Below are 27,202 nucleotides of genomic sequence, written 5' to 3' on the forward strand. Positions count from 1 at the left end.
GGGTCCTGGTCTGGGCGAGGAGTGCGCCGGTCCGAGGCTCAGTCCCCCCTCTTCTCCGCAGCATGATCACGGACGTGCAGCTCGCCATCTTTGCCAACATGCTGGGCGTGTCGCTCTTCCTGCTTGTCGTTCTCTATCACTACGTGGCCGTCAACAATCCCAAGAAGCAGGAATGAAAGTGGCGCTTTCTCCGCCCCAGGTAACGGTACGGGGCTGTAGCGCCCAGCCCCAGAGAGTGAGTGGCGGGGCCGCGCCAGGGCGTGAAGGGTTCGAAACTTCAAATCAGAAAGTGTTGGGCCAAGCATGATACTCGGCCCCTTTATCCGCACAGAGCAGCGAGTGCCCTGCCCCCTTCCCCCTTAAACTGCTCCCTGCTAGAACGGGGTGGGTTCCCTAAACCCCCTCAGTCCCCATCTTCCTGTGGTCCCCAGATGCCCAAGTTGATAGTACGGGTACAAGAAAGTACTGACACCCGAAGGAATAAAGGTACTGAGGATGCCGTCCAAGTAAGAGGATTTAGGCTCTTCACTTAAATAGTACTCACTTTTCCAAGGTTGTTTAGGGTTTTATTTAGGCATAATTTTTTTTGTGAGGGGTTGGAAAGATAGAGAATTCTGTTTCAGGGGCACAGGGCACTGATTTAGGGGTTAGCTAGTGTAGACCCAAGCCATAGAGAAGAATGGGATGGGGGGAGGTGCTGTGTGAACGTCTGGTAAACCAACCCATAAGTGTGGGCGAGAATTGTAAGGGGGGACAGGCTGGATGGGAGTTGATTCCTGAAGGATTGCCCCAGAGGAAAGCTGCAGCATTTTCCTTACCTCAGGTCTTTCCCCCTCTTTTCTAGGGTTCCAGGACATAGTCTGAGGCAAGATGGAGGGTGTGAGGGGCCTTCACACTTCACTTCATCCCTTCTACCCATCACAACATACAAAGCAACTACACCTGGATTTTTCCAAACAACTTTAATTTCCTCAAAGTCTTCCTTAACCTTATGGAACAAGAAGCTGCCACTGAATAGGGCCCAGCATAGAGCTACTTTATTTTCTACTCCCTCCCCCCAGTATAAAAATATAGATTTTTTTTGTGGTCCCAAAATCGTGTGCTGTGGAGGGAGGGAAGGGGTGGCAGGTCCCTGCTTTGTCCTGTCTCAAGGTGATGCTCTGCTGTGTCTCAGAACAGTGTGGCTGGCGTTCCAAGGAGTTATAATTGTCACATGGAATCAGGAGCTGAGAAAGGGGACTAGCACATGTCTCACTGTGTTCCCCATCTCCGGGTCATGTGCTGGGCGTGAAGGTCAAGGCCTCAGACCCGAGGAGAAACAGTGAGTGGAGGAGATTTAGGGACAAAACAAACCTCAGTTTGGCCCAAGGGCCCCCCACTGTAACAAATCCGGGACTGGGAGTCAGACAGACTACGGGAAATAGGAGAAAAGGCAGGGGCAGAGCAGGGCCGTGGGGGCCCAGCCTGAGGCAGCCTGCAACAGAGAAGAGAGAGGAGTCAGGGTTGTGGAAACTCCGCCCTTCTTCTGGTCTTTCAGCCAGGGGCTGGGAGGTGAGACAGGCAAGGTGGGTGAGGATAGGCAGGTTGAGCACTGCACAGTGGTCTGACAGGAATGGTCTGACCAGCCTGCTCCTTAGGCCTAACTAGAAGTTGTTCTCTTGTCTGTTGGAGTGAAGACGGACAGCATGATGGGGAAAAAAGTCAGGGACTAGGTTCTTAATGAAGGTACATTTAGTCTTTCGGGGGTCAAAGGGAGAAGGGAAGGAAGAAAATGATCTTGAATGGCAGAGATGGGAATAAGGGGATAGAAGTGAGAGGTGGGGTGAAGCGTTGCACCCTGGTGCTCACCGTGGTATGGAGCAGGGTCCCGGCTCTGGCTCACTGCTCTCCCTGCTCCGGGGGGTAGGGGACGTGGGGCCCGAAGAGCCTCTCATCCCTCTGCGAGTCGGCGGTGAGCCCCGGCCCAACCTGGGCCTAGCCTGTGTGGACAGGGGGTAGGCTATGAGGCTGGATTCTTCCATGAACTTTTTGCTTCTAGGTTTCCTTCTAGTATCCACACGTATGAGTGTAGTATGGGTGTCAACACGGGTACTGGGACCTTGAGTTCCTGGGCACTGTTCCTAGCTGAGAAGGTAGGGCAGGATAATAGCTAGAAAACTCTTGGGTTCAGTCTATGACTATACATTCCAAGCTTAACTAAGGGAGTCAGAAGGGTCCAGCATTTAACCTTCATGGCTATACCACGGTCAAGATCTGGCTGAGTAGAGAAGCACGGTGTGGAAAGATGTTGGAGGATTAGTGGGTCTGCCTCAGAGCCTTCATTGCCTCAGCCCCTGCCAGAGCAGCTTAAGCTTCACCTGTTCAGTCAGCTTCTGCCTACACCTAACTTCAGTCAGCCTAGCATGGGGATCTGGAGTGAATCGGAGTTGGTGGCACAGCTGTTCCTAGGAGCAGCAACCAGATGTGTTACCTGGGGAATCCGGGACCCCTCCTGGCGGGAACTCTCCTCGGGCAGGTCTGGGCAGAAAGAGAGGAGAAGCTAAGGCAGGGGCAGGCAAAGCCAAAGCTAGCAGGCTGAGGTTAGGGTATGTCTGGCAGGGATACTGGGATTGGAAGCAAGCAAGAGACCTGGCTGAAGGGGACGGGGGTGCAGCACCGGACAGACAGGCACTCAGGCATCAGAGCAGCTCTCTGCTGTGGTTGTGGGGAGAGGGTGTAAAGCAGTGCTGGGCATTTTCCCTCCCACTACCCAGGTGAACAGCGCCTTGCTGGGCTCTGCAAGAGTCGCTATGCTGGGGACTGGGGAAGACCCAAAAACGTTACCTGTAGTCGGGTCCTGATACAGGGGATCCGAGGTCCAGCCCCTAGCAGGCCTTTCCCAATCACCATGACAGCCTCTGGTTTGTCCCCTGAGGGTAGGAATGAGCAGCTACTCCCTAGGGAACAAAAGAAACTGATATCAGGATGGGGCCAGGGAGAAGAGGTAACTTCCTTTAGATCAGAGTTTCTCAGTATTGGCAATATGGACATTTTGGGCTGGATAATTCTTTGTTGTGGGCGGCTGCCTTGTGTATTTCAGGATGTTTAGCAGCATCTCTGGCCTCTGCTCAGCAGATGCCATTTCTTCCCCTGCCTCCTCCCCACTGTAACAACCAAACATCTCCAGAAAAATGTCCGCTGCCTGGCAAAATCGCCGCTGGTTCAGAAGCACGTCACGCTCTAGTCTGGTCCGAGGGGTAGAACAGTAACTTGAGCTTGAATCAGAACCCACTCAACTGAACTACTATGAATTTATAGACCTTAGAGTTATCCCAGTCATATGTGTGAGCATTCAAGGATCAAGTCGTCAGTACCCAAGACTGGTGGATTCAGGGCTACCCGTCGAAGAGAGTTAACAGGTTGGGAGTAGTGGGCTCTGAGGGAGGTAGGAGATGTTAGGCTGAAGTTTTAGAAATCATCCCCATCCAGTGCTTTACACGGCTGGGTCTATAACTTAAAAGGAGAGCAGACGGTCTAGGCTCTTTGTGGATGATATGGTCACACAACATTTGCGGTGGTGACAGGTGAAAGGCCTATGCTTTTTTCATTCTTCAGTTTTGTCTAAGTTGCCCAGCTCCTGGAGTCAGGGAGCTTGAATAAATAGCAGGTAGGAAAAGTCCTCAGGTTCCTCAACTGTAAAAATAAGGATTAAATGAGATAATGTGCTTAGAGCAGTGCCTGCCACATAGTAAACGCTCAATAAGTGGTAACTGTTATTTTATTACACAAAGATGTTCACTAAACTCCAGCCTCCTGTACAAGGGCATTGATGTTAGGGATTTAGGATAATCCAGGAGGATAACTGGTGCCCCTGGTCTGGAGTGGCCTGTATTACATCAAGTCAGGAATGAGGTCCAGGTCACATGGCAGCAGAGCTGGAGGGATTTCTTCAGGCCTAGTCAGGAGTCTGGCCTATGCCCTGGGAGGTAGGGAAGGAAGGAGGTTGGCCAACCCAGATTTCAGGGGCGGTGGGTACAGACCTGATGTGCCGAGTGAGTTGGGCAGTAGGCAGGAGCCCATGTGTAAAGAGGCTGTGTTAGAACTAACAGGAGTTGGGGACGGGGCCGGGCTGCTTGAAGTAGGGTGATGGGTCAGTGGCTGCTGCCGCCGTCTCCTGTCCTGGCTTCGGGGCTCTGAGTGGAAGGGACACAAGCAGATAAAAGGGCAAATAAGTGAGGCATTGTCACTCCCCTGCCCCATTGGCCTTCCCTTGTCAGCAGATGCCTGTTTTCAAGCTTGTCATCACACCAGCATCCCTCTTCTGAAGTAAGTCTAAGATGGGTAGAAAGAACTAATAATTTATTCCAGCTCTCCAGTTTTCATCCAGCCCTCATCCTACTTCACCTCTCTGGAGCTAACCAGCCTACTCACCCACCAGTTCATTCTTCTGGCAAAGAAGTTATTGAGCTTGGCTTTCCTAGGTTCTCCTCTTCCCCCCTAACCGCCCCTTTTCAACTACTTGTCCTGCCCCTAAATGTCAGTGTCCCCCACCATTTTAGCCTTGGTTCTCTCCTGCTCTATGTACTCAAAACTCCCAAGTCTCCCTCTTGCCCTTTTTTTCCTGAACTGCAGTTCTGATTGTCTACTGATCGTTCCTACCTGGCAGTCTCTCATGACCCGAACAAAACTCATTTTCTCCCCTCCTTCCTTTTGTTCTCCCTATCTTGGTGAAAAATCTGCTAGAAACCTTGTTTCCTCTTGCGACTCCTCCCTCACATTTAGATTTGTGTTTAACCCAAATCTGGACAATTCTCCCTCTGCCTTCACTGGAATTCCTCCTTTATTCACCCTTGCCATTGCCAGCATCCAGATACAGGTCTTTATCTCTCATCCAGGCTTTTGAAAAAAATTCCCCACTGGCCTCCCCAGCTTGAGTCTCTTCCCTTTTACAATCCATCCTTCATACAGATGCCAGAAATTATTCTTCTAAAATACAGACCTGATCAAGTCATTTTGGCTCAGGCAAGGGAGAGATACTGAAGGTCTTTTAAAGGATAAAGTCTAAACTTTTTAATGTGGCATTCAGAGCCCCGCCCACTGTGGGTCCAGTCTACACATCCTTAGTAGGATGCTGACTTGATCCTTCACACCGTCTGCTATAGCCTCTAGGGCTACTAGCTATGTGGTTCCTCTGCAAAGTCTGTTTCCTCTTCTAGTGAAACTTTGGACATCTTATATGTCCGATCTCAAATGTCACCTCTGAATCCTCGCTGACCATTAACAGTAGGATTAATTCTTCTCTTTCATTGTCCTTTGTTCACTTGGCTAGTAATTTTTTATGGTTTCTGTCTCCTTAACTAAATATTAGTACATGTAAAGTACTTAATACTGCCTGGCACATGGTAAGTGCTCAATAAATGTTAGCTAATATTCTAATTGGAACTTGAGTCTCTTGAGGGTAGGGACCTTGTCTTTTCTAATACTGTACATCCCAGTGCCTGTAAAGTACTGCCTGGAAAACCAGAGACCTTAATAAACATGTTGTTTACCCGGATAGCAGACACCCACTGTAGACCGTAAGCTGGCTCAACAATCCCTGTCTCAGGGCATATGGTTATACTCTGTGGGGCAGCTCTCTTGGTCCCTTCTTTGTAGCTAGAGCCTCACTGCTACGGATTCTGAAAGGTGGGGTCCCAGTGGGGTAGATGGTGAGGTAGGGAGATTCTCAGGCTTGGCAGGTCCTTCCTTATCACAGGGGGACAGCAGGTACCAAATGCTCTCAAACGGAATGAGCTGTTAACCTTTGTGGAGCTGAATTCGATGGTAGTTCCAGATGCCAGTTGACTTCTAACAAAGCAACATGTGTTACATGTGAAAAGGCCCTAAAGTAGGAAGCAGGTGACAGTAACTTTACCTTGTCTAGCTACACTAGCAGTGACAAGGCTACTTCTGGAAGGTCCCAAACCAAATTTAAAAAAACTGATACTCGTATGAATAAGGACGAGAAGAAAGGGAGAGATCTCAGGATGGAAGCTACTCTAGCTTTGAGGAGTTTGCCAAGATGCTGGGTACCAATTAGAGTCTAAGACCACAGACAGGAGTCAAAAACAACCAGACCTAGTGAGAGTTGGCACAGCGATGCCAACAAAACAACCGAAGTCAGACTCATGGCCACAGTCACATAACTCGAAACATTACCCACCACCAATGACTTAGAGACACTGTAGAGCCTAGACCTGGGTAATTCTTTGATTAAAACAGGGATGTCAAGATGATGTCAAGTGATAGTGCACAGTAGGCAGAAATAATGAACTTTAATGACAGAGGGGGAAATAGCAGGAAATAGATGATCTGAGAAATATCTATACACAGAAGGATGTTGAAACCATGTTAAGGGATGAAGCCTCACCCCACCCCAAGGAAGGATAAGAGAGCAGGCTAGAAATTGAGTGAAGGCCTCTGGGACATTTGTAGGTTCTAGTAAGGAACTGAGTGGCACTTAAGAAGATACAAAGCGAGGGAGGGAGACGCAAGAGGGAAGAGATATGGGAACATGTATATGTATAACTGATTCACTTTATTATAAAGCAGAAACTAACACACCATTGTAAAGCAATTATACCCCAATAAAGATGTTAAAAAAAAAAAGATACAAAGCAAAACAGGCAAATGATATAAAAAATGCCAATGTGAAATGTAAGGATCAAAGGAAAGATATTAAGGATACAACTCAGGAATCGTGCCCCTAAAGAGAGTTTCAGGGTAGGAGACAGGTTCTAGTCTAGGAGAGAGGCCTGATCTGGAAAGTACAAGGCATTTAAAGGTAACACGTCATCACTTAAAAGACTGTCTTAAGGTTCGGGGGCTGCCTGTGAATTTGGCAGCGTGAGCACACAGCCCAGTTTCTCATGTTTTGGCTTCTGGGCCCCGGTATCATCCAGGCCTACCCAGTCTCCATTGTGACAAGAATTAAAGGGAGGAGCCCCAACTCTCTTCTTTCTTGGCTCGAAGCTAGAGAAACAGTGCCTTAAGGCTGAATGCAAGTGATAATGTGAACAGCTCTACATCTAGAGCTTGTGAGATGGTGTTTTATGATAATCAGCCCCTAGGTTCCATTTGGGAGGCCGGACAGTCCTGGGGCAGAGGCCAGAGGCATAGAGCCAGACCCACCTTACCAGTGTATGCGTCAGAGTGGATGTTCTAAGGGCTCGCAATTTTGAGGGGCAGTTGAGTAACCTGTGCCTAGGTCATGCATCATCCCTCCAAAACATCTTTAGAACTGTCCCTACAGGTAGCACCCCAGATCTCACTGGATCCCTAGGATGAACGCAGACCTGATTTATGCCCTGTGAGGGGTGGACAGGCGAGACAAGCCTTCATTCAGCTTCAACTTCCTGCCTTTTATTTGTTCAACAAATATTTGCAGATCATTTAATAAGTGCCAGGCATGGTGCTAGGTGCTAAGGGAATAAATAGATGTGTTAGGAGATATTTCCTGCCATCAAATAAGTTTTATTACTCTGCTATTTAACACAAAACTTTCGCTTGCAGGGGAAAAAGTAAAAGTGATGATGGTGCTGGAGGCACTCTTCCTATGTCCTTTGACTCACTTCTCAAAGGAGCCTCCACTCACCATTGGCCTTTAGCTGCTCTATCAGAAGCTGCTGGTCAGCTGAGACAAGGCATCACAGAGGCCAGGAGAGAATTCTGGTAACCTCAGCTTTAAGTGCCAGAGCTGGGGCGGACTAGAGTGGCCATGGTGGGCTGATGGCTGAAGGCTCCCCGCTTTACACTTAAGTCCCTTGTCTTTTACACCAGTATCCCGCCGGGTAGGGTGGAGGGCTAGGGAATAAGTTTAAGCTATTGAGTGAGACTTGCTTGAATCCAGGGCCAGGACTAGTATGAAGCGAGTGAGGCGCCTAGAGTGCATAGTTTAAGGAGGCCCTTGCCTGACCCTGAGAGCGAGTGCCTTCTTAAATCATGTGTCCTAGGCACCTCACTGGCTTCCCTCTAGTTCGAGCCCTGTTTTCATCAATACATAGGCAACAGAAGGAGGAGCCCGTTTACTATCCACCCCCTCCCCAGCAGGTCCTCCTCCGAGCTGTCTGCATCTGCTCGTGCACCAGGAAATCGCACACTTTAGCTGTTACGTTAGCTGTTCCCCAGTGAGCTCTCCCTCCTGCTCCTCGGTGGCAGCTGTGGACAGTGCCCTCTGCGCTCTGAGCCCCGTGGTCAGGGATGTGACCATGGGTCTGGGAAGGCAGTTCTCGGGACCTATTTTGCAGCAGGGGGAGAACGAGGTAAGGAAGATCCTGGCACTATGGTCAGGGGCGCTGGGAGGCAAGGCTTACTCAGGCTCTTCCAGCCTCCTGCCCCAGCAACATTCCTGCTCACCCCAAGTTGGCTACTTTTTGGCTTCTAAAATGTCATCCCCCAGCCTCCGAGGACAGACCCTGCCAGACTAGTTCCCTGATTCTAGCCTAAGCTTCTGGCTGGGCTACCTAGATCTTTTCTGAAATTTTCTGGGTAGCCCAATCTCATGTTCTGTTCTGGCCAATAAAGGATAGTCAGTTAAACGTACGGTTAAATGTGATAAAATTTTTATACATTAGTGGGAATTTTCTTATAAATAAGTTGGTAAGTCAGAAAAAAAAAACCTTGTCAACGCAATCCCCATTTTGGGATTTGGAAAGTATATTTATAGCTGCTTTTATAGTTATAGAGATATGAGGGTCGTGTTCTTCTTATCTCGGAAGACAAAGTATGCCCAGATGTGGCAAAGGCCCAGGGGCCAGATGTGTGGAACCAGGAAATGTCACAAAGCTACAGCATAGGATAAATCACACAAACAAAATGAAGAAGTTTTTCTAAGGGTTAGTTGAAGATGCCGTGTCCACATACCACAGCTGCATCACAAGTCCCTAGCCCAGGCCAGGGCCAGTCTCCCATCCTGGAGTCTTACAGGGACTTGAGATGAAGTGGTAAAACTGTAGCACCAGCAGATGCTCAGGAGAAAAGGAGTCAAGATTCCTAGACCTGATCTTTCAGCTCCTTACAGTATTCCTGTTTGGTGGTATTAGGAACCTTCTTGACCCCCTGACCTTAGAGACATAGTTTCTTAGTTCTTACAAATATTTATGCAAGTCCCTAGGGTGTCTTGGTACTCAGACCAGCTCTCTTTCTGCTTTTAAGTTCATTTACCTGGGGGAACATGGCTTCTCACTTGGTTTCACCTGTACGTGGATGACTCTTAGATCCAACCCTGATGTCACCTTTTCTACAGTTTGGCCCTTTTTATGCCTGTGGGTCATCTCCATATAGCTAGCCCATGACATCCAAGCATGTCTAAAATAGATAAACTCAGCACCTGGCTTCCAACAATGTCTTACTGTCATCATGACATTTTCCTTTAGCTTGTAGCCATGAAGCTCTCTTAGTTTGTCTCTCTTCCACCACCACTGAATCCTGCCACTTCTATTTCTAGTATGTACATTCATAGACCCTGGTATAGGCACTAGTTATCTCATGTATAAACTACTGCAAGGATCCCACCTCCCCATCCCTGCTTGATTTATATATAAACAGTTCACAGATGGCTCTCTTAAATCTTTTGTTCCCGTCATTCTCAGAAACACAGTCGTTGCCATATGTCTTGTTAACTCATAATCTTTGTTTTCAAGACATTCCGGCTTCTTCCTCCCACCTGCCTTCCTGATTCCCACAGGCAGGGCTTGGCCCTTCGAACCAGCTAGCGCGCCTGCCTGTGGCCCTCTCTACGAGGCAGCTCTGGTCCTGGCTATCACTGTTATCTCTGGAATGTTTTTGTTAAAACCATACACCACCACCCGTTCTTCAAAACCATTTCTCAACTGATCATTCTTTGGGTGATTACTCTTGTGTTTATCTACCACAGTGGCTCCCCATGTTCCCTGTATGTTTATAATGAGTGTGTGCTTTTATGTTGTGTTTACTGCCCTGTGTCCCCCATAAAGTTTCAAGTCAGTCAACCAGGAATTACTTTGTACTGACTATGCCTATTTTCTATTAGTTATTTGGGGGAAGTAACAAATAAACAGAATACATGTCTCTCACTCAAGGAGCTTAATACAACACTCTGCATTTGGTGGGGGGGAGCAGGGAAGATGTTAATAAAATATTGACTAAAAACTGCCTAGAATCCTCCAGTGGGGACCTAGAAAAGGCTCTTTGCTATTTCCCTTTTGTAATCAGGGAAGGAGAATTTATGGTGCCAATACTCCTTCTATGAGTTAAAAGGAAAAGAAATTAAAAGAAGAAGAAATGTCCAGATTTAAGGTGGGAAACTCAAGTAGACTGGAGCACGAAAGGACTAAATTTGAGTAACTGCCACTTCATAGCTGCGCAACCTTGGACGAGTTACCCTTAAACACCCTCAGTCTCCTCATCAGGAAAGTGGAAATACCACCTATCCCACAGAGTCTTTGTGAGGATTAAATGAAATAAATATGCGATACTGTTTTTTTGTTGTTCACTGTTTAATGCTATTTAAATATAAGGCATTATTATTGCTTTAATACTCTCCTTCTATCAAACAGTGTGCAAAAGTGTCCTTTCCCAATGAAGACAGACTCTAAGAGTGGGGCTTGGAACATAAGCAGAGGTAACTATGGAGCTTCTCAGGGGTAGAACATCTTACTGGTCAAAGCTGGTAAGGCCCGCTGCGCTCTCTCCTGTGGCTGCTCTAACTAGTAGTCAGATTTCCACAGCCACTGACCCCAGTGCATGTTTCTGCTCTGCACCGAAAACTCTGTTGCAAGCTGAGTAGCAGGGAAGTGCTAACGAGGACGAGTGCAGCTTGAAGACCAGCAAAGCTTAGTTCTAGCGTTTAAGCCTCCATACTCTGGCAAGATTGCTGTAGCCCAGAAGCCACATACAATGTTGATTTTTGATTTAGTGTTATTTCCAGAAGTGGCCCGGCAACTGTCTCCCTACTACAGTCCAGGTCACTCCCGAGGAACGGCTCTGGATTCCCTTCCTCTTCTTCCCTGAAGGCCCACCTGTTTTGGGGCTACACTGTGACCCAGAATCTCTTATCTTGTATCAAGCAGGGTCTCCTTGGCCAAACCCAGGGGCACAGCTGAGCACTTGTGACCACTGCTGGAAGGGGCTAGACTGTTGCTTTGTAAGCCTAGAACAGGAGCTGTCTGTAGTTGTTCCATTTTTCTTTGGAAGAGCTGGCATCCTTCTGATAACACTTTCTGAACAGGCTCTGAAGCTAGGAACAATTTCAGCCCATAGAGACCCTGGAGAGGATTCTCCGTCTTTGTATGGTGCTGCGATTTGGATTGTGAGGACATCTCCTTATGTTGCTCCCAACAAGACCGACCCTGTCCTTGACGTGGAGGCTCCATGTCTCAGTGTGACCCTGCTCTAGCCAGTGTTTCTTCCTTGGAAACTTTCCTGCCTCCCAGCAGTTGCTGAGACCCAGATACCGCGGACTCCCGCCTATGCCATATACGGTACCGTCTGGAGCTCGTGCCGCAGGGAACACCAAGGTCGCAGAAGAGGCTGTAGATTCTGCTATATACTAATTTTATTGATTCACCCCTTGGTCCCAGGCCAAGTGTGTATCTTCAAGCTCTCACTTCCCCCAGCAATGCCCCAAACAAGTGAACACCTGTTGCAGGGGCTCCCAGACTAGCTTACCTCTGACGGGGCCCAGCACCCGGTGGCTGACCTTTTGGGTGCTGGAGCCCAGGCCTGGCAGCCCTGCAGGCCGGCTGCCATGAAAAGGAAAGCTGAGGGAGTTCTTCATCTGTGGAGAATTTTGTTGACTGCTGCTGCTACCACCAGCACTTGTGCCAGTGCTAAAACTTCGCGTGCAGCTCAAGGTATTTTCAGAGCAGGAAACAGGCAGCCCACTGCAAAGAAGCAGACGCCAGTTAACCCTGGGCCAGGGAGGTTGTTGCAAGTCTTTCCCCATGGTCTGATGCTCAGTAAAGCATCACCTCTGGAATGAAAAGGCACAGGGAGGGATTTACGTCCATGGATAAGGTACCTAACCTGGGGCATCTCAGGATGCCTGGGAGCCCCTGTTCACACATAACGCGCTCCTGCAGACAATACACTAAGAGCCATAAGGGCTGTCCCTGGGCAGCTTTAACTCCCAGCGAATTCCCCTTTAATGCCTTGGTGCTGCCCTTGGACCCCTCAGTCATTCACAACCACTGGAAGCTAAGCTTTGCCCCCACCCGCACCCTAACTGTATTTGATTTGTGCAGGGCTCTGGAGCAGGGAATCCCCTAGCCTGCTTTTCAGATATCTGGGAAGTATGCAGCTCCAGGTAAAAGGGAAGAGGATCCCATTCTCCAAAAAATACACTGATCTTACTAATTTAAGTTTACCCTGGAAATATTCACCATGTGGCCCTTCTGGAAGTTGGTAATCACACAAATTCCTTGGAACTCCTCGCTCTAGAGCCCTGTTCCACTTTCACAGCTTTTCTCCCTTCCACCCTGCTGGCCTTACTTGTTACTTTTGGGTGGAGTTCGAGAGCCTCTCTTCTTGTTGACACCCGTGTTCACAGTAGTGCTCAGGCCTCGACTGCTGCGCACGTGTTTTAGCATCCAGGCCCGGAGGTTCGTGAGGCTGTTATGCTCTGACAGCACAATTCGGGGCCATGGATTGCATTCTGCCATGTCCAGAGCTGCAATGGCCATAGCTCGTCCCACCTGTGGGGAGAGTCTGGTTTGGCTCAGTGTCTTGGTCTTCCAAGCTAGGGTGCTGTGTTGGTTTGGGGTGCACAGCACAGTGGAAGGGAAGGAGAGGCCGGCCTCACGTTTGCTCAATGAGTATCCCAACTTTTGTGCTCAGGCTGTTTATCCCAAGTGGATTTAGAGCTATTCCCTAAACTGCTGCCCATCTGGGGCCCTCATCCATTACGAGCAGGGGCAGGTGGGCTTTCTGGCTGGCACCAGGCAGGAGTTCTCCCAGCAGGAGAAGGCACTGGGATCTCTTCTATAACCCACAGCTCTTTCTACACCTCTTGTGTGCCCTAGGACACCAGGATCGTCAGGTACCTCTGCAGAGGGGGTACTTTTAGGTCAGTAGTGAACAAATGCAATAGAAGGAGGAAGACAAGCTCAGGGGTTCTCTATGGCGGGGCTGGGGGGAGGTCAGAATAGTGCGCACTCATCCTCTCAGTACTCTTACAGTCAGAGGCCTGCGCCTGTTAACCGAGGAAGCCAACCACAGTGGTTGAGAGATGAGGCAGCGATAGTGGTGCGCCTGTCCTCAGAGGACCTTAGAGTCAGGTAGCAAGAGTGAGGGCCTTTCCAGACTTTGCGGTTTCCCTTTTCCCCACTCATCCCCTGCATGCATACCTGCTCAAACTGTTCCACAGTGTATCTGGAGGGGAAGGCCGGCAGGGGAGGGGGGCTGGCACGTCCGTTGTCATGGCAGGCGGCAGGGATACTGTTTACTGAGCGTCCAGTGTTGTAGTTGCATTCAAGTGTGTAGCTAAGACACAGAGACATTTATCAGACAGAATCTGGACAGAACCACAGGGGGACAGCCTAGGCGGTCTATGAGACAATCATTTGGGAAAAAATATACACAAATAGAAAGTGCTAATCCCGAGCAACTAGAAATTGACCTTGGCGCTTTATTATGTACCTAAGAAGGTCCCCAAAAGGGACCTTTAGTGTCCCAGACTAAAGACAAGAACACTAGTTGTGAATCTGTCCTTGGAGAAGACTTCGGCTACCCCTGCCCCTTGAGCGCCCTCGACTGGGTACTGTCTTCTTTGGGAAGCTACTTCATCAACTGTATCTCAATTTCCACCCAACCTGTGGATTATCCCTGAGGCTTTGTAGATTGCAACCCGGCCGCTTCCCTCTTTAGACTGGCCATCTCTGCGGTCTCGGGCATACATGTTCTTCTCTGAGAAATTGCAGCCCTGGAAGTCAAAGTGGGCTGAGTTCAAGGAGATGAGCTTTGGATACAGCATATTTTCCACCTGTTTGGGCGAGGAAAAAGGCGACTCAGAAGGAGAGACAGAGCAAGAAGGGATTCGGACAAGGAAGAGATGCCAAGCATGCGGCCACGTGCCTTAAACGCAGCAGACACCTCCCGAACCATCGGCAGTGCTCAGTGTGGATAAATTCTCACTGAATGTTTGACGATATTTCTAGGTGTTGGAAAGGTACGATTCTACCTCTTTTTAAGCCTTTCTTCTCTCCAATAATGCGAAATTCTCCTCCTCCCCTGGTTTCCCAAACCCTAGAAAAGACTAGGATGCCGACGGCTTGACCCTCATTCAGAGGTCATGACGTAACGACTGAGACGTGAGCGGCCCAGTGCTGCCCCTTCTTGGCTCTCTGGAGCTCGCTCAGGATAGTGTACCTCTTGCAGCCCCAGGCTTTCCTGCCAGAAGGCCCCCTTCCCTCCATTTGTGGCCTGACCTTTATTTCCTAACCTGCAACACGTCCCACACTCACATGACCACCTGTGGATTCCTACCTGGGTGTTCTCGTCACTAAAGCTGTTTCCATACATGAAGCAGCCCCTTTTAGAAGCATGTCCATGCAGGTCCACGTAGTAAGCAACACCACTCTCTTTGGGGGGGATGGTGTCGGGGTCTGGATGCTCAGCCTCAGTGGACTGCTGTGGCATAATCCACACGCTGTGGTGCTTCGGCTCTGCTGGCTCGGTCTGTGTCCAGGCCTCAGGGCTCCCCCCGTCAGGTGAGTGCCCAAGGCGAGCTTCATTTCGGAGATTGTTGGCTTTCTCAAGGTCAGAAAGGGGAGCATCAGGAGGGAGATGGGGACTGCGCTGGTGCTCAGAGGGACTCTGGGAGTTCAGACGGGAGTGCACGTGGTGGTAGAGAAGCACAGCTTTAGCCCCGTAGACGGCTGGGTGCAGGACTGCATCAGGCTTCAGGTACTGACGGTTCAGATTCACTCCACGCGAGTCTGTGCTGTAGAGAAACAAGGACCAAAGCAGGGTCTAGAGGGCTGGGCCAGCGAAGGAGACACTAGAGTAGATGAAAAGGAGACTTGACTTGTGACACGAGAGGCTGAGGGTGCGTTAGGAAAGAAAGAACTGAGGCAGGCCCCCTCTGTGGCCAGCTGTCAGCCCTCCCACAGAACCCTAAAAGACAGCTCCCTCGGCTCAGCTGGACCTGGGCATTCCGGCTCTTCTCCTAGAGAGTGCCACTAGATGGGACACTCCTTCTCAGGTCACTGGATGATCACATGAACCTGCCCTTGTTAGGGTGCCAGAGGACTGGGAACACAGACGTTAGATGAGAGCCTTCCACTGAGATGCAGGGTGTGAGGGGACTGGGAACAATCCAGGCGGGCTGGGGACGCTGCTTACCGGTAGTGGCCCCGGACTACGCCATCGGGGTTTAACATGGGAATCAGCTTAAAGACAAAGAGGCGACGTAGGGTTTGGGCCCGAGGATCGTCAGGTCGAAGGATGAAGTCCAGAAAGCCATTGAAGACAAAGCTAGATGGAGTCTCCCCAGGGTGTACCCTGCTGCTTAGGAAGAATATCTGAGGTGGAGAGGAGAGCAGTTATTAGGTCAGTTGCTCTATATTCCGCGGTCATCATGTGGGGATAGTGGTGGGATGAGGTGGAAGCAGCCACTGGACTTCCAGCTGGCTGAGTCTGCAAATGAAGTAGGAGCCGTCACACTTGCCTCGGAATGCAGGCTGAGGCCGTGTCCACGGGGCTGCGGAATAACATGGCCTTAAGCTACCAGCAGTGCCTGGAGCTGGGCAAAGGCCAAGGTACTACCTTTATGCTATTTCTACTCACCCTCTTGCCTGTGAAACGGAATGGTCGGGGTGTGCTGGCATCAGGAAATAGCTGCTCTAGGCGGGGCTCTCGATCTTCTCGAAGCCCATGGCAGGAACTGATCGTTAGCAGATCTACACGCAGTCCATCCAGAGAGTAGCAAAGGGTCTCCCGGTGGTAATAGATGGTATCTAGGGGGCTGTAGAGGTACAGGTCGTTAAGCCAGGAGAAGTCCCTGCAGTCCTACCAACAGGTGGGCCTTGTCACGAGCCCAGGATTTGTGGGATCTGGTACTTCACCCTAGCCTTTGGGGCCTTACAGTCCCTCACAGTTTTAAATGAGGCTGAGGATTTGGGTGGGTCTGCGTTGCCAGAAGGCAGGGAACAGGACAGGATAAACTTACTGTTTTTTCCCCGGTTTATGGTGCCCTAGGATAGACTACTTTGCATAGACACAGCGAGTTGGCCTCTGTTGGGGCAGGAGAACAACAAGTGTGTGCTGAACGATGGCAGCGCTGGCGCAACTCTGGGAAACTGAGGGGAGCTAGGATGCTAAGAGGCTTGAAGTAGGCAGGTGGATAAGTGGAGTGGAGCGGTGGTAATGCCAAGATCAAGGTCACACAGAAACATCTGTCAAAGGTACCCCAAATCCCACATTCTGTACAGAGAAAAGAACAGATGAGGTTTTGTTTCAGGGCTCTTAGGGCAAGTTCCAGGAGTAGCAGAGGTGCTGTGTGGTCCAGGACTGCATGACAGGAGTAAGAATGCGGCTGGCACCTGCTATGGGTAGGGTGGTTCTCCAGAAAGCGCTGGTCCAGCTGGTTTAGCAAATCCTGGCAGTCACTGTAGGAGAAGGGGTAGCAGAAGGCGAAGAAGGTGGTGGCCCCACGGCTTTCCACGAAACGGTGAACAAAGGATAACACAAACTGCGTCTCTGTCATCTGAGGAGCAGAGGAGGAAGAGAGAGGGGCAACATGCCATCGGCGTCAGAACTAAGATCCTACTGGGGTCACCAGGAACTGACCTCACACCTTCATCACTTTTACCAACGTCCCTCCCTCTGAAACTCCACGTGACAGCCAGATCCTTCTAGGCTTCCCGAGGCAGGGGCTTATCTTGGACTCCAGCTGGCGCCAGAGGGACGCTGGTACCAAAACCTGGTGTCCCGCCTGCCTAGCACGCTGTATCGAAGGGACTCCTCTTTCCTTTTCGTCATCTGCTTTAGCACCCAAGTCCGTCTATCCTCCTCATGGGGAACTTACCTCAAAGGTGGGCCGGTCTCGAATGCGTTCCCAGCGTGGCCGGGTGGGCAGTGTGCGCACAAAGGGGGCCATGCCCTGGGAATACAGCTTGCTTTGCTTGTTCATGTTCATGACGTTGATCTTGATGAGTTTCCCTGGAGTTCCTCCCCGGACACTGAAGTAGAACCATGACCTGAGGGCCAGAGTAGGAGAGACAGGTCATTCTACATGGGAGGGCTGGAGAGGAGCTATGTGGGAGAGCTGGAGCAAGCCAAACTGGGAAAGGGCTACTTGGTAGGGAGAGAGGGAGGGAGGGAGAGGAAGGGGGAGTGGGAGGGGAAGGGTAGTGTGCTGGCACGAACTCTCAGTCAAAGGGCTAACTGAAGCACGGGTGCGGGGTCAGCCTCTCCTCCTTCTTCCACCCTCCATTCCTCTCCTCTTACCTGTTCCCATTCTCGAATTCTGTTTCAGCACAGTCTGGTCGGGTCCACACGTTGAACTCATAGTCAGGGGAAGAGGCAATGCTGCTGGTGGAGGCCGAGGCACCACCCACTACTCCTTCCCCATCACTAGACACAGATTCCACCTTCTCCACGTGGGCTAGGTTCCCTGAATCAAAGCGAGAACTGAACAGCAATCCCCCACAGCGCAGCTCCATGGTGGGGCTGGGAAAGCATCCTCCTGCCCCACTCAGGCCCTGAGAGCTGGGGAAAAATGGTGGGGTAGGGAGGAGAGGGAAGAAAAATGAAAACATGTTCTTTGAGTATCTCTGGGTGAATGAGAGCTGCTCTTAGGGAGTGCCCTAAGAAACAAGAGTCTCTCTCCGCCTTAAAAAAAAAGGGTAGAAGTGGGGTTCCAGCAAAGGCCAAGAATAAGCAGTATTCTGTCCCCACACTAAGGGTTATAACTGACCTCAAAGGACCCAATTTTACCACAGCTTGGCGATTCCAAAATGAAATACTCAGTGGCTTAAGTATGCTGAGAAACACTAGACTCTAAGTTTCTTTGCAGCCCAAAGATTACAGAAGCTAGAGAGGTCAGATTGCCCAAACCTAGCCAAGACACACCCACCACCACATGTGGCCATCTTGAGAGATGGGCCATTCTGGATCTCTGGTTCCCAGACTGGCTCCCTACTCTGGAGAAGAGCAGAGTGGAGAGAACCAAGTTTCTAACTTTGGATGGGCAGCTTCCTCTCTCCACTCCTCTGTCCTCACAAGTACTGACCAGGCAGTTTTCTGTTGCTCCCCTGAGCCCTGGAAGGGCTGGTTCTTACTTTTTTGTTATTACCCCATACCTATCAGGGAGGAAAACTAGACGTGTGGCCTTTGCCAAGCCAAAGGAAACTGGTCAGAAGCCACCTGCTCACCTGGAGACTACAGCTCAAACCCAGTTAGGGTACGGGTCTATTCCACCCCCTCACCCCCAGTCCTGTAAGCAGTGAAGCCCCTGAAAAAGCTACCCTGGTAGTTATGGGTTAGTAATGGGTGTTCTGAGCATCCCTAAAAAACAAGTGGCCGATAGAGACCTACTTGGGGACAGGGGGATGGCTTCTCGACCCACAACTCTGAAGGACCCTCACACAAGGACCGAGACTGTCCCGGCCGGAGTGGGGTTTGTTGGCTTGGGACGGTTCTGGGCGGACTCACACTCGCGGGAGGGTAGGAAGGCAGGGCGTAGCGGGTAACAGGCGAGGCCACAGGAGCGGGGGTGCGGCCGGGGGCACCCCGGGCGAGGGGCGGGGTGGGATTCCAGGGGGGCTCCGGGCCGCGGGGGGCTGAAAAGGGGGCGGGGCCGGGGCCCGCACTCCACGCAGAGCCCCTCACCTCTCTCCGGGCCGGTGATCCCGCTCCCTCTCCCGCTAGCGAGGCGCCACCTGGGCCCCGGCACCCGGGCCCTCCACCCAGGGCCCAAACAAAACCCGAGCGCCGTGGTGCCGGGACCCCGCTCTGCCGGGAAACAAGAAGTCTCACGCCTATTGGCCGCGGGGACAGCTGGCTACCCGCCCAGTAAGGCTCGCTGCCATTGGCCAGCACGCCGGGGTTCCCTCGCACATTTAGCGGGTACCTGAGCCCGTACTGTTTGGGGGCTCGACCTGCGGGCCCGGCGGGAGGGTTCCACCCGCGTCTTCTCAGAAGACGGTTAACGGCCTGCCCACCGGGAGGAGGAAAAGACGAAGTGACCAAGAAGGACACTGGAAAAGACTCACCTGCAAAATAAAAAGACGGTGTGTGACGCTAACAATTGCCTACGGTACTGCTCTGTGTATTACAAAACACCCACCAGCTTCAGCCACTCTCTTGCGGTTCGGGGATCCTCCAGTGCCCGGGCCAAAAACCGAGTGGAGGATGCGGGCATCGATCCCGCTACCTCTCGCATGCTAAGCGAGCGCTCTACCATTTGAGCTAATCCCCCGGCCGTTGTTGGCTTCTTTCTTTTTGCCTTACAGGTTGTTCCGGGGTGTCCACTGACCAGTGAACCGACCGCAATTCAGAACATTCATTTAGCTTAGCACTCAAGTGCAGCGGGACCAGGGGCAAGATTTTTAAAAGCAGACATATAATAATTACACATAAGCAATAATAAGCCTCATTTAAAAGCACAGGTTAACATTCCTTTGCATGTAACCCCCAAGAGGGCGTACCCATACCCTATTTACTGCATATATGTTTCACGGAACATCTGCAGTGCGTACGCCACTCACAGCCGGCTTCTAGGTAAGCTTTTCTCCTCTGAATGAGTGGAAGCTAAAAAGATCACACGAAGTCCTTCGAGCCGGAATCGAACCAGCGACCTAAGGATTGCCGTACCTCGCTCCACTACAGTCCTCCGCTCTACCAACTGAGCTATCGAAGGCCCCGCTGTTGCAAGAAGCTGCCGTCGTTCCTCTAATACTTACCAAGACCTCACTCCAGGGTCTCAGTAATTTTAGGGTGGTCTGGCCCCCACCCTCTAAAGGAACTCCCCGGGGCCGAGCTCCTCCAGGGTGCACAGAACAGAGGAACCCGGAGACAGAAATGCGAGCAAAGGGCGCTGCCAAAGGACCCGCTTTCCAACCCTGGACGAAGGAAACACGGGCAATACAGTTTCCCTTCCGTTTCCTTGCTTTTTACAAAACGATACCGCTCCCCCGCCCCCACCAGCTGTGGTTTCTTACAGGACTGCGGACACTTCGAGACCTGGCCCACAACCCCGACTTATGGGCCGCATTTCTCCAGCCGGGCGGGTACGCACACGTGCTCTACAATCGCCCGGCGCCCGCTGGGTTTGCAAAGCCGACCGCTTACGTTCGCTATTTCCGCTCCTCGTTTCTCTCCGGTTTCTCCAAGGGCGTCAGTAAAATCCTACTGCTCTCCTGATGTGAAGGACATTCATTCAGTCAATTAACCCATGTTTGTCAGGATCTCTTCCTCCTAAGAGCAAGAAAGATACAAACCACCGAGCTGCTGGAGGCGAGCCTGGCGGCGCTGGAGCGGGCCACGCGGGATGCCCGGGATTAGTGATTGCGGACGCGGCCCTGAGCCGGGCGGGGAGTCGGGCCGCTAGCATTCACCCGGCTCCCGCCCCTGCCCGCCTCACACCTGCATCTCTCCTTCCAGGGGCCTGGCATGCCAGCCCACAATCCTTTGCCCACTAAAAGCTCCCGGGATTTTAAAACAAAGAAACAAACCTAAAACCCAACTCGTGTGTGAAGATTTGCTTCGCGGTGTGGCGGGGTGGGTGTGCGGGGAGACCTGGTCTCCATTGCCAGCTCTGCAACCGCCTGTGTTACCCCGAGTCACAATCGCCCGGGCAAATCCAGGTCGGGCGATGGTTTTAAGCCCCTTGCGGCTCCAACATTTTTGGGGTTCGCTCAGTCTGTTTTAAATCCGAAGTTTCTGTTGTCACTGAACGCAACACGGGGTTCACGCCTGTGCCCATCCACAAAGCAGGAGGTTAACATCTTCCCATTGATGTATTGGTTTAACTTCATTCTGCTGCTGCAAATGCTACCATTATGTCCTAGAACGTTAGTTTGGGGTAGTTTTCTTGGAACGGTGATTAGCGCTCTCACTGTCTTTCTTGTGGGGGGGGGGGCTGGAAAGCAGAATATAATTACGTTGCTTGGGGTTTTTGTTTTGTTTTTGAGCGAAATTCACATAACATACAGCTAACTATTTTAAAGTATGAACAATTCAGTGGCATTTAGTACGTTCACAATGTTGTGCAAACCTCTCTCTAGTCTAAAATCTTCTTTTTTTAAAAATCACCTTGGAAGAACACCCTGTACCCTTAAAGTAATCACTCCCATCCATACTTCACCCAGCCCCTGGCAACGACTAATACGCTTTCGGTCTCTACGGATTTACCTATTCTGGAGATTGCATACAAAAGAAATCGTAAAATATGTGACTTTTTGTGTTAATTTCTTTCACTTATCATAATGTTTTGAGAGTCATTGAAATTGTAGCATGTATCTGTACTTGTTCCTTTTTATGGCTAAATAATATTCTATTCCTTTGTTGATTCTTCTGTTGATGGACCTTAGGGCTATTTCCACCTTTTGGTGTTTTTTTTTTTAAAAATAGATCTTCATTGGAGTATAATTGCTTCACAATACTGTGTTAGTTTCTGTTGCACAACAAAGCGAATCAGCCATATGCATATACATGTCCCCATATCCCCTCCCTTTTGAGCCTCCCTCCCGTCCTCCCTATCCCACCCCTATAGGTCATCGCAAAGCACGGAGCTGATTTCCCTGTGCTATGCTGCTGCTTCCCACTAGCTATTTTACATTCGGTAGTGTATATATGTCGATGCTACTCTCACTTCGTCCCAGCTTCCCCCTCCCACCCCATGTGCTCAAGTCCATTTTCTATGTCTATGTCTTTATTCCTGCCCTGCAACTAGGTTCATCAGGACCTTTTTTTTTTTTTTTTTTTTAGATTCCATATGTATGTGTTAGCATACGGTATTTGTTTTTCTCTTTGAGACTTACTTCACTCCGTATGACAAACTCTAGGTCCATTTATCTCACTACAAATAACTCAGTTTCGTTTCTTTTTATGGCTGAGTAATATGCCATTGTATATATGTGCCACATCTTCTTTATCCATTCATCTGTCGATGGACATTTAGGTTGGTTCTATGTCCTGGCTATTGTAAATAGTGCTGCAATGAACATTGTGGTACACGTCTCTTTTTGAATTATGGTTTTTTCAGGGTATATTCCCAGTAGTGGGATTGCTCGGTCAAATGGTAGTTCTATTTTTAGTTTTTTAAGGAACCTCCATACTGTTTTCCATAGTGATTGTATCAATTTATATTCCCACCAACAGTGTAGAAGCGCTCCCTTTTCACCACACCCTTTCCAGCATTTATTGTTTCTAGCTTTTTTGATAATGGCCATTCTGACCGGTGTAAGGTGATACATCATTGTAGTTTCGATTTTCATTTTTCTAATAATTAGTGATGTTGAGCATCTTTTCATGTGCCTCTTGGCCATCTGTATGTCTTCCTTGGTGAAATGTCTATTTAGGTCTTCTGCCCATTTTTTAACTGGATTGTTTGTTTTTTTGATATTGGCTCCATGAGCTGTTTGTATACTTTGGAGATTAATCCTTTGTCTGTTGTTTCATTTGCAAATATTTTCTCCCAATCTAAGAGTTGTCTTTTTGTCTTGTTTATGGTTTCCTTTGCTGTACAAAAGCTTTTAAGTTTAAATAAGTACCATTTGTTTATTTTTGTTTTTATTTCTCTTACTCTAGGAGGTGGGTCAAAAAAGATCTTGCGGTGTTTTATGCCAAAGAGTGTTTTTCCTTTGTTTTCCTCTAAGAGTTTTATAGCGTCTGGTCTTACATTTAAGTCTTTAATCCATTTGGACTTTATTTTTTTGTATGGTGTTAGGTAGTGTTCTAATTTCATTCTTTTACATGTAGCTGTCCAGTTTTTCCAGCACCACTTATTGAAGAGGCTGCCTTTTCTCCATTGTATGTTCTTGCCTCCTTTGTTGTAAATTAGGTGCTCATGTGTGCGTGGGTTTATTTCTGGGCATTCTATGCTGTACCATTGATCTATATTTCTGTTTTTGTGCCGGTACCATACTGTCTTGATTACTGTAGCTTTGTCATACAGTTTGAAGTCGAGGAGCCTGATTTCTCCAACTCCATTTCTCTTTCTCAAGATTGCTTTGGCTATTCGGGGTCTTTTGTGTTTCCATACGAATTGTAAAATTTTTTGTTCTAATCCTGTGAAGAATTCCATTAGTAGTTTGATAGGGATTGCATTGAATCTGTAGATTGCTTTGGGTAGTACAGTCACTTTCACAATATTGACTCTTCCAATCCAAGAACATGGTATTTTTCTCCATCTCTTTATGTCATCTTTGATTTCTTTCATCAGTGTTTTATAATTTTCTGAGTACAAGTCTTTCGCCTCCTTAGGCAGGTTTATTCCTAGGTATTTTATTCTTTTTGTTGCAATGGTAAATGGGAGTGTTTCCTTCATTTCTCTTTCTAATTTTTTGTTGTTGGTGTATAGGAATGCCAGAGATTTCTGTGCATTAATTCTGTACCAGAATTCATTGATTAGTTCTAGTAGTTTTCTGGTGGCATCTTTAGGATTTTCTATGTATAGTATCATGTCATTGGCAAACAGTAACAGTTTTACTTCTTCTTTTCCAATTTGTATTCCTTTTATTTCTTTTTCTTCTCTGATTGCCGTGCCTAGGACTTCCAAAACTATGTTGAATAAGAGTGGCGAGAGGGCTTCCCTGGTGACGCAGTGGTTGAGGGTCTGCCTGCCAATGCAGGAGACATGGGTTCATGCCCTGGTCCAGGAAGATCCCACATGCCGCAGAGCGGCTGGGCCCGTGAGCCATGGCCTCTGAGCCTGCGCATCCAGAGCCTGTGCTCTGCAATGGGAGAGGCCACAACAGTGAGAGGCCCATGTACGGCAAAAAAAAAAAAAAAAAAAAGTGGCGAGAGTGGACAGCCTTGTCTTGTTCCTGATCTTAGTGGAAATGCTTTCAGTTTTTCACCATTGAGTATGATGCTTGCTGTGGGTTTGCCATATATAACCTTTATTATGTTGAGGTGGGCTCTCTCTATGCCAATTTTCTGGAGAGTTTTTATCATAAATGAGTCTTGAATTTTGTAAAAAGCTTTTTCTGCATCTGTTGAGATGATCATATGGCTTTTATTCCTTATTTGTTAATGTGGTGTATCACATTGATTGATTTGCATATACTGAAGAATCCTTGCATCCCTGGGATAAATTCCACTTGATCATGCTTTATGATCCTTTTAATGTGCTGTTGGATTCTGTTTGCTAGTATTTCATTCAGGATTTTTGCATCTATGTTCATCAGTGATATTGGTCTATAATTTTCTTTTTTCTGTATTATCTTTGTCTGGTTTTGGTATCAGGGTGATGGTGGCCTCATAGAATGAGTTTGGGCATGTTCCTTCCTCTGCAATTTTTTGGAAGAGTTTGGCAAGGATTGGTGTTAGCTCTTCTCTAAATGTTAGATAGAATTTGCCTGTGAGCCGTCTGGTCCTGGACTTTTGTTTGTTGGAAGATTTTTAATTATGGTTTCAATTTCATTACTTGTGATAGGTCTGTTTGCATTTTCTAATTCTTCCTGGTTCAGTCATGGAAAATTGTACCTTTCCAAGAATTTGTCCATTTCTTCGTGGTTGTCCATTTTATTGGCATATAGTTGTTTGTAGTGGTCTCTTATAATCCTTTGTATTTCTGCAGTGTCAGTTGTGATTTCTCCTTTTTCATTTCTAATTTTACTGATTTGTGTCCTCTTCCTTTTTTCCTTGGTGAGTCTGACTAAGGATTTATCAATTTTGTTTATCTTCTCAAAGAACCAGCTTTTAGTTTTATTGATCTTTGCTATTGTTTTCTTGGTTTCTATTTCATTTATTTCTGCTCTGATCTTTATGATTTCTTTCCTTCTACTGACTTTGGGTTTTCTTTGTTCTTCTTTCTCTCCTTGTTTTCAGTGCAGGGTTTGATTGTTTATTTGAGATTTTTCTTGTTTCTTGAGGTGAGATTGTATTGCTATAGACTTCCCTCTTAGAACTTCTTTTGCTGCATCCCATAGGTTTTGGGTCGTCACGTTTTCATCATTTGTTTCTATGTATTTTTTAAATTTCTTCTTTGATTTCTTCAGTGATCTCTTCGTTATTTAGTAGCGCACTATTTAGCCTCCATGTATTTGTGTTTTTTACAGTTTTTTTTCCTGTAATTGATTTCCAATCTCATAGCATTATGGTCAGAAAAGATGCTTGATACAATTTCAATTTTCTTAAATTTTCCAGGGCTTGATTTGTGACCCAAGATGTGATCTATCCTGGAGAATGTTCCATGTGCACTTGAGAAGAAAGTGTATTCTGCCACTTTTGGGTGGAATGTTCTATAAATATCAGTTAGATCTATCTGTTCTATTATGTCATTTAAAGCTTGTGTTTTCTTATTTATTTTTTTTGGATGACCTGTCCATTGGTGTAAGTGGGGTGTTAAAATCCCCTACTATTATTGTGTTACTGTCAATTTCTCCTTTCATGGTTGTTAGCATTTGCCTTATGTATTGAGGTGCTCCTATGTTGGGTGCATAAATATTTACAATTGTTATATCTTCTTCTTGGATTGTGTAGTGTCCCTCGTTATCTCTTGTAACAGTCTTTATTTTAAAGTCTATTTTATCTGATATGAGTATTGCTACTCCAGCTTTCTTTTGATTTCCATTTGCATGGAATATCCTTTACCATCCCTTCACTTTCAGTCTGTATGCGTCCCTAGGTCTGAAGTGGGTCTCTTGTAGACAGCAAATATATGGGTCTTGTTTTTGTATCCATTCAGCCAGTCTGTGTCTTTTGGTTGGAGCATTTAATCCATTTACATTCAAGGTTATTATTGATATGTATGTTCCTACTACCATTTTCTTAATTGTTTTGGGTTTGTTTTTGTGGGTCTTTCTCTTCTCTTGTGTTTCCCACTTAGAGAAATTTCTTTAGCATTTGTTGTAAAGCTAGTTTGGTGGTGCTGAGTTCTCTTAGATTTTGCTTGTCTGAAAAGCTTTTGACTTCTCCATCGAATCTGAATGAGATCCTTGTTGGGTAGAGTAATCTTAGTTGTGGGTTTTTCTCTTTCATCACTTTAAGTATATTCTGCCACTCCCCTCTAGCCTGCAGAATTTCTGCTGAAAAATCATCTGATAACCTTATGGGGATTCCTTTGTATGTTATTTTTTTGTTTTTCCCTTGCTGCTTTTAATATTTTTTCTTTGAATTTCATTTTTGTTAGTTTGATTAATATGTGTCTTGGTGTGTTTTTCCTAGGGTTTATCCTGTATGGGACTCTCTGTGCTTCCTGGACTTGGGTGACTATTTCCTTTCCCATGTTAGGGAAGTTTTCAACTATAATCTCTTCAAATATTTTCTCAGACCCTTTCTTTTTCTCTTCTTCTTCTGGGATCCCTATAATTCGAATGTTGGTGCATTTAGTGTTGTCCCAGAGGTCTCTGAGATCGTCTTCAATTCTTTTCATTCTTTTTTCTTTATTCTGCTCCTTGGCAGTTATTTCCACCATTTTGTCTTCCAGCTCACTTATCGATTCTTCTGCCTCAGTTATTGTTATTTGATTCCTTCTAGTGTATTTTTCATTTCAGTTATTGTGTTGCTCATCTCTGTTTGTTTATTCTTTAGTTCTTCTAAATCTTTGTTAAACATTTCTTGTATTTTCTCAATCCATGCCTCCATTCTATTTCCAAGATTCTGGATCATCTTTACTGTCATTACTATGAATTCTTTTTCAGGTGGATTGCCTATTTCCTCTTCATTTATTTGGTCTTGTAGGTTTTTACCTTTCTCCTTCATCTGTGACATATTTTTTTGCCATCTCATTTTTTCTCTTTATGAGTGGGATTGTGTTCCTGTCTTACTGGTTGTTTGGCCTGAGGTTTCCAACACTGGAGTTGTAGGCTATTGGGTAGAGCTGGGTCTTGGTGCTGAGATGAGGAGCTCTGTGAGACCTCACTCCGATGAATATCCCCTGGGGTCTGAGGTTCTCTGTTAGTCCAGTGGTTTGGACTTAGAGCTCCCACTGCAGGTGCTTCGGCTGGACCCAGGGTTTGTGAACCAAGATCCCACAAGCTGCCTGGGGTGGCAAAAAAAAAAAAAAAAGAACAATAACAAAGTAAAAAATAAAATTAGA

At 47.9% G+C, this 27,202-nt stretch overlaps 2 protein-coding genes across 6 annotated transcripts; one reads left to right on the plus strand and one right to left on the minus strand.

The window, feature by feature from the left end:
• Positions 1 to 62: 62 nt before the first annotated feature.
• OST4 (oligosaccharyltransferase complex subunit 4, non-catalytic) lies at positions 63 to 1,080 on the plus strand (the record flags this gene model as incomplete). Of its 2 annotated transcripts, none has more annotated exons than XR_013831177.1 (2): positions 63 to 235; positions 845 to 1,080. XR_013831177.1 is itself a non-coding variant. In XM_079941650.1 (2 exons), one exon carries the CDS (start codon positions 63 to 65, stop codon positions 174 to 176), a length of 114 nt encoding a protein of 37 aa, XP_079797776.1. In that variant the 3' UTR covers positions 177 to 199; positions 845 to 1,080. The 2 variants fall into 2 exon arrangements, 1 of the variants encoding a protein (XP_079797776.1); XM_079941650.1 differs by having other exon boundaries at positions 63 to 199.
• Positions 1,081 to 1,209: 129 nt separating this feature from the next.
• Positions 1,210 to 18,565, minus strand: AGBL5 (AGBL carboxypeptidase 5). 4 transcript variants are annotated; one of them, XM_079941647.1, is made up of 15 exons: positions 17,443 to 18,565; positions 17,021 to 17,192; positions 16,536 to 16,699; positions 15,781 to 15,958; positions 15,337 to 15,515; positions 14,479 to 14,935; positions 13,806 to 13,975; positions 13,341 to 13,476; positions 12,487 to 12,689; positions 11,665 to 11,879; positions 4,020 to 4,172; positions 2,824 to 2,936; positions 2,471 to 2,517; positions 1,849 to 1,979; positions 1,355 to 1,474 (listed from the first exon to the last, which is right to left on the minus strand). In XM_079941647.1, exons 1-14 carry the CDS (start codon positions 17,751 to 17,753, stop codon positions 1,931 to 1,933), a joined length of 2,547 nt encoding a protein of 848 aa, XP_079797773.1. In that variant the 5' UTR covers positions 17,754 to 18,565; the 3' UTR covers positions 1,355 to 1,474; positions 1,849 to 1,930. The 4 variants fall into 4 exon arrangements, with proteins under 4 accessions (XP_079797772.1, XP_079797775.1, XP_079797773.1 ...); XM_079941646.1 differs by lacking the exon at positions 2,471 to 2,517 and having other exon boundaries at positions 1,210 to 1,474; XM_079941649.1 differs by lacking the exon at positions 2,471 to 2,517 and having other exon boundaries at positions 1,210 to 1,474; positions 1,849 to 2,046; positions 2,801 to 2,932; positions 4,016 to 4,172.
• Positions 18,566 to 27,202: the final 8,637 nt, after the last annotated feature.

Source organism: Stenella coeruleoalba (genome assembly GCF_951394435.1).
Source record: "Stenella coeruleoalba genome assembly, chromosome: 13".
In the NCBI taxonomy this organism is placed as follows: Eukaryota; Metazoa; Chordata; class Mammalia; order Artiodactyla; family Delphinidae; genus Stenella; species Stenella coeruleoalba.